Source organism: Piliocolobus tephrosceles, chromosome 17, assembly GCF_002776525.5.
Source record: "Piliocolobus tephrosceles isolate RC106 chromosome 17, ASM277652v3, whole genome shotgun sequence".
In the NCBI taxonomy this organism is placed as follows: domain Eukaryota; kingdom Metazoa; phylum Chordata; class Mammalia; order Primates; family Cercopithecidae; genus Piliocolobus; species Piliocolobus tephrosceles.
Genome location: NC_045450.1, coordinates 1,038,735 through 1,045,284, shown reverse-complemented (window position 1 = coordinate 1,045,284; position 6,550 = coordinate 1,038,735). Strand labels below are relative to the sequence as shown.

Here is a 6,550-nt window from a genome sequence, read left to right as displayed (position 1 = left end):
TTTGTTTTTTTTTTTTTTTTTTTTTGAGACTGTATCACCCGGGCTGGAGTGCCGTGGTGCGATCTCGGCTCACTGCAACCTCCACCTCCCAGTTTCAAGTGATTCTCCTGCCTCAGTCTCCCAAGCAGCTGGGATTACAGGCACCCACCATGCCCAGCTAATTTGTTTGTATTTTAACTAGAAATGGGGTTTTGCCATGTTGGCCAGGCTGGTCTCAAACTTCTGACCTCAGGTCATCTGCCTGCCTTGGCCTCCCAAAGTGCTGGGGTTACAGGTATGATCCACTGTGCCTGGCTTGATTTTTTTTTTTTTGTAAGGTCTCTGGCTGGTGCTGTGTGAAGCACAGGCTGTGTGATGTAGAGGTGGAGACAGAGAGGCCAGCGGGGACCACATAGTGACCCACAGGTGTGTACGGAGTAGGTCTGTCTGGGGCAGGCGTGTATGGAGTAGGTCTCTATGGAGCAGGTATTTACAGAGTACCTCCTGCATACCAGGCTCTTGGTGGCAGCTGTGGCTCCGCCCAGGGCCTCTGCCCATCTGGAGTCTGTCCCGGGAGATGAACATGTGCCAATGACTGGCCCAGGCATGGCCTGCATGTGTGTGAGTAGCTGGGGGCAGTGTGGGTTCAGGGGGCTGCGGGAAGCTCAGGGTCGGGGGCACTGCTCTAGGGCCTAGGGAAGACTTCCCTGAGGACAAAGACGCCAAAGAGGGATCCATAATAAGCTGGAGGGTGCCGCCTGCCTGTTAGCCTACAGCAAGCCAGACCCACGTACAAACACCTATTCCTGTGCACACTTATGGTGGAAACCGAAGGGAGGTGACCGGCCCTCCACACTGCACACTTGGCTGGGGACCCGGCCCTTCAGGGCGTGCCAGGGTCCTAGTTGACTAGGTGGCGTGGCTGATGTCCCCAGCACCCCAGACAGCACCGATGCCTTTCAGCAGCCATCCCTGGGGCCACACGTGGCCAGTGAGGCTGGTCAGCCGCTCCTCTGGGCCTGTGCCAAGGCTCAGGTATTTTTAGGCTGACATTTGCCACGGCTCCTGGAAGCTGGGGTGAGGGAGCATGGCCTTAGGGACTGGCCGACAGCGGAGGGTCAGGGGCTGACCTGCGTGTGGACAATGACCCGAATGACCTTGCAGTACTTCTTCATGGCGGCGAAGTCTTTCTGTAGCTGCTTTTTGCCGTCTGTGTCCCGCCACCTCTTGCAGGCCTTGGTGAAGGCTTTCTTCTTGCTCTTGTGCCTGAGTCATGCGCAGGAGGGTGCTCAGAGGCCTCCAACTGGGGCAGCTCCTGAGGCCTATCCTGCCCCCCTTCACCCCCAGCTCACCAAGCAGGGTCCTACCGCTGGGACCGCCCCCCACCTGGAGGCCTCTGAACTGGTTCCAGCCACCATCTTTGAACGTAGACTGTCTCTCCCTCTCTAGAGCCTGGTTTCCTGCTCTGTAAAGTGGGTATCCTCCCTGTCTCCCGGGGCCTGAGAGTGAGTGGCAGAGGTGCAGAAGCTCAGAGAAGGGGGCTGGCCAGCCCTGCAGTACAGGCACCTAGAGACCACCTCACCTGCCACATGCCTCGGACTGCTGGTCCCACTTCTCAAGGGTACAGTGGGTGCCGTGGCCAGGAACCTTGGGCTTGGGAGCCATCCTTTCTTTTTTGTTTTTGGAGACAGGGTCTCACTTTCTCTCCCAGACTGGAGTGCAGTGGCACAAACAAAGCCCACTGCAGCCTGGAGCTCCCAGGCTCAAGCAATCCTCCCACCTCAGCTCCCCATGTAGCTGAGACCATAGGTGTGCGCCACCACACCTGGCTAATTTTTTGTATTTGTTGGTAGAGACGGGTTTTGCCATGTTGTCCAGGCTGGTCTCGAAGCCCGGAGCTCAAGCGGTCCACCTGCCTCAGCCTCCCAAAGTGCTGGGATTATAGGCATGAACCATCGCGCCCGGCCAGAAGCCATAGTTTCTAACCCTCACCAGAATTCTGGGAGACGGACATTATCATTATTATTATCATTCCCATTCTGTAGGTGAAGAAACCAAGATTTCTTTCAGGACTTACTGCCAGGGAAGATTTGAGGCCTGAGAATACCTTTCTTTCTATGTATAAGAGCTTCTCAGCTGGCTATTTCACTTTTCACTGTGGCTGCTAGGAAACTCAGAGCCAATGCTAACATTCCATCAAATTAGCCTTTTGTTTTTGTTTCTTTTGTTTTTTTTGAGACAGGGTCTCACTCTGTCACTCAGACTGGAGTGCAGCGGCACAGTCTCAGCTCACTGCAATCTCCACCTCCCAGGCTCAAGCGATTCTCTTCCCTCAGCCTCCCAAGTAGCTGGGATTAAAGGCGCCTGCCACCATGCCAGGCTAATTTTTTTTTTTTTTTTTTGTATTTTTAGTAGAGATGGGTTTTTCACCATGTTGGCCCAGCTGGTCTTGAACCCTTGACCTCAAATGAGCCACCTGCCTCAGCCTCCCAAAATGCTGGGACTACTACAGGTGTAAGCCACCACAACCCGCTCAAATTAGCCTTTTAATTAACCCTGAGGATTAGAATATTTGTTTCCTCTTTTTCCTCCATCCTGATTTCATCCCCAGCCTTTTAGTACTCCTTTTTTTTTTTTTTTTTTTTTTTAGATTGAGACAGGGTTTCACTCTGTCACCCAGGCTGCAGTGCAGTGGCACGATCTCAGCTCACTGCAACCTTCACCTCCCAGGTTCAAGTGATTCTCCCGCCTCAGCCTCCTGAGTAGCTGGACTACAGGTGTGCACCAACACACCCAGCTAATTTTTGTATTTATTGGTAGAGATGGGGTTTCATCATGTTGGCCAGGCTGGTCTCAAACTCCTGACCTCAAGTGATCCACCTGCCTTGGCCTCCCAAAGTGCTGGGATTACAGGCATGAGCCACCGTGCCCAGCCTACTCATCTTTTATTGAAATGAAGTCAACACACAGAAACACACACACACTCCTACCTCCCACATACCACTGAGACTTTTCTTCCTGCTCACCCACACCTATCATTTCAGCAAGAGCTAGAGCCTCAGGCACCCAACTTTTGTGGTCCCAGCAGCCCCTGGACAGCCCAGCCAAGGGCGGTGCTCACCAGTCCTTGTAGAATCGGCGCCGGCACTCGTCACTGAGGTGTTCTGCAAAGATGGTCTTGAAGCTCCGGAGACCTCGAGGGGTGGCCACATAGCCCACCACGCCCACCACCACCAGGGGCGGCGTTTCTACAATTGTCACCGCCTCCACCTCCTCCCGTTTGGAAATTTCTGGGTGAGACGCAGGGATGGGGCATGAAGGGGGACCTCCTGAAGCCCATGGGGGAGGGAGTGGAGAGCCGGCCATATAGGGGCAGGCCAGGAGAGTGTGGGGCCAGCCAGGACAGTGTCCCCCAGAGGGTGGGGCTGAGCCCAAATGAGCATTTGTTATTTTAATAATTACAACGGATTTCTTTTTCTTTTTTTGAGACAGGGTCTCACTCTGTCGCCCAGGCTGGAGTGCAGTGGTGCAATCATAGTTCACTGCAGCCTTGACTTCCTAAGCTCAGGTGATCCTCCCACCTCAGCCTCCCAAGTAGCTGGGACTACAGGCACTGGCCACCATGCCCAGCTAATTTTTGTATTTTTTGTAGAGACAGGGTTTCATGATGCTGCCCAGGTTGGTCTGCAACTCCTGGCCTCAAATGATCCTCCTGCCTCGGTCTCCCACAGTGTTGGGATTATAGGCGTGAGCCACCATGCCCGGCTTACATTATTTCTTACAACTACTTGTGAATCTACAATTAAAACAACAAAAAACAAACTATATACACAGGCGACCATACAAAATAATGGTACATAAAATAGACCTGAAATGGCCAAAAAGTGCTGATGTCCTGGCGGGTGGTTTGAACCGAGGGCTTGGGGCGCCGGCCTTTGAATCCTAGCTCCTGGGCTTACTGCCCCGGTGCCTGGACCAGTTTCTTCACTGCTGTGTGCCTCGATGTCCTCGTCTGCGAGCTGAGGCCATGACAGAACCCTCCCAGAAGCCCTGCCTGAGCTCAGCGTCCACCACAATTCCCAGGGGCAGGGCCTGGTGCTCCCTGGGACTGTGACCCGTCTGGACCAAGAACGTGAGTTCTGGCTCCGAGCATCTGGAAGGTTCAGCCCTCCCCCTCCCCCGGGGGTCCCAACTGTGACTCACTGAGCCCCGGCCGGTGCACCTCACGCAGGGTGTGGGTCATGCCCGCCTTGTAGCCCAGGAAGGCCGTGAGGTGCACAGGCTGGCTGGGGTCATCCCGCGGCCACGTCTTCACCTTGCCCCGGTGCCGGCGGCTCCTCTTGTGGGGCAGGAAGCCCAGGTGTCCATGCCGAGGGGCAGAAAACTTCCGGTGGGACTGGGGGACAGTAAGGAAGGAGGTCAGACCTGGGGTGTCCCTGGTGGTGGAGCCGGATGGCCCCAGAACCCGTACCTGGAAAAATGGACTACAGGCCTCAGACTGAGGCCGGTGCTCAGCACCTCCCCTGCCTGCCTACAGGAGAGAGGAAGGTTCACCAAGGGGCAGGGTCTTTGGGACGGTGTCTCCATAGCCACAGGCTTCCTGCCTCTGTGGGCTCAGCCTGGGGCCCAGGAGGGTTGCGCCCATGCTGCGGCCAAGGACTCCTGGGGCAGGTAGCCGCTGTCATCTGTTCATCTCCAGGGCCCTCCCAGACCCGGCAGCCCAGCCCTCGTCCCCTTGTTTCCCCCTCCAGCGTCCCAACCCCTCACAGGCTGGGAGACTGTCCCTCTGAGGGAGCGTCCAGAAGCCCAGCTGTCCCATCCCCCCAGAGTTCCAGCTCCAACCCCAGCCCACCCTCCATGTCACCCTGGTCCCACCAACCATGGTGGCTGATCCCTGAAGGTCAGGAAGGGGCCTCCCTGCTAGCCGCCAGAGGTCGAGTGGCAGGGCCAGGACTCACAGCTGCCAGCTCCCAGATTAGCCTCTGGCACAGTCAGCAGGGTCTCCAGTGCCAGGAGCAGGCAGGGGTGGGGCAGTGTTGGGGGCATCAGATGGGCAGCCTGGGTGGGGCACCTGGAACCAGGGCTGGCACTCCTTTCCTCGATGGCCCTGGGACTGGGTTTTGACCCTCTCAGGACAGGACTGGGGACAGGCAAGGTGGGGGCCAATGAAGCCTGGTGGGGGCTTTCTCCCAGGCAGTGGCCAAGAGGAGGGGTCTGGTACAGTTTGCTGACTCGGAGGCGGAGGGGATTCCCATCCTGAGGGCTGGGAGACAGCTGGATAAACGGCGAGGAGCAGGGTTGGGGACGGGGGAGACGAGGGAGAGGGCTGACTGCACCCTGAGGATCACCAGAGCTGTGCTTCTAGATTGAGATCCCTGGCCAAGGGCAGTGGCTCATGCCTGTAATCCCAGCACCTTGGGAGGCTGAGGCAGGAGGATCATTTGAGCTCAGGAGGTCAGGCTCCAGTGAACCTCGACTGTACCATTGCACTCCAGCCTGGGTGACTGAGCGAGACACTGTCTTAAAAAAAAAAAGGCCAGTCTGGCCAACACAGTGAAACTCCGTCTCTACTAAAAATATAAAAATTAGCTGGGCATGGTGGTGTGGGCCTATAATTCCAGCTACTCTGGAGGCAGAGGCAGGAGAATCACTTGAACCTGGGAGGCAGAGTTTGCAGGTTGCAGTGAGCCGAGATCGCGCCACTGCACTCCAGCCTGGGCGATACAGTAAGACTCCATCTCAAAAAAAAAAAAAAAAAAATCAAGATCTGGCTCCTGTAATTCACAGGCATTGAAATACTTTTATGAATTTTTATTTATTTATTTATTTATTTATTTATTTATTTATTTATTTATTCATTCATTGTTATTATTATTATTTTTTGAGATGGAGTCTTGCTGTATCACCCAGGCTGGAGTGTAGTGGCGTGATCTCGGCTCACTGCAAGCTCCGCCTCCCCGGTTCACGCCATTCTCCCACCTCAGCCTCCCGAGTAGCTGGGACTACAGGTGCCTGCCACCATGTCCGGCTAATTTTTTGTATTTTTAGTAGAGACGAGGTTTCACTGTATTAGCCAGGATAGTCTCGATCTCCTGAACTTGTGATATGCCCACCTCGGCCTCCCAAAGTGCTGGGATTACAGGCGTGAGCCACCGTGCCCAGCCTTATTTATTTATTTTGAAGAGACAACGTCTCACTCCATTGCTCAGGCTGGAGTGCAGCAGTGTGATCATAGCTCACTTGCAGCCTCAACCTTCTGGGCTTAACTGGTCCTCCTGCCTCAGCAGGACCTAATTTTAAAATGTATTTTGTGGCCGGGCGCGGTGGCTCAAGCCTGTAATCCCAGCACTTTGGGAGGCCGAGACGGGTGGATCACGAGGTCAGGAGTTCGAGACCATCCTGGCTAACACAGTGAAACCCCATCTCTACTAAAAATACAAAAAACTAGCCGGGCGAGGTGGCGGGCCCCTGTAGTCCCAGCTACTCGGGAGGCTGAGGCAGGAGAATGGCGTAAACCCGGGAGGCGGAGCTTGCAGTGAGCTGAGATCCGGCCACTGCACTCCAGCCTGGG

General features: G+C 55.2%; 1 protein-coding gene across 1 annotated transcript in view; it reads right to left on the bottom strand.

Moving 5' to 3' along the window:
- The window catches only part of RPL3L (ribosomal protein L3 like), a 10,394-nt gene extending 5,157 nt beyond the window's left edge, over window positions 1-5,237 (bottom strand). The window contains exons 1-4 of the mRNA XM_026447547.1: window positions 4,859-5,237; window positions 4,183-4,375; window positions 3,101-3,269; window positions 1,110-1,245 (exon numbers count right to left, since the gene is read on the bottom strand). Of these exons, the coding sequence (XP_026303332.1) occupies window positions 1,110-1,245; window positions 3,101-3,269; window positions 4,183-4,375; window positions 4,859-4,861 (501 nt within the window). The 5' untranslated portion in view covers window positions 4,862-5,237. The remainder of the gene's footprint in view (window positions 1-1,109; window positions 1,246-3,100; window positions 3,270-4,182; window positions 4,376-4,858) is intronic.
- Window positions 5,238-6,550: the final 1,313 nt, after the last annotated feature.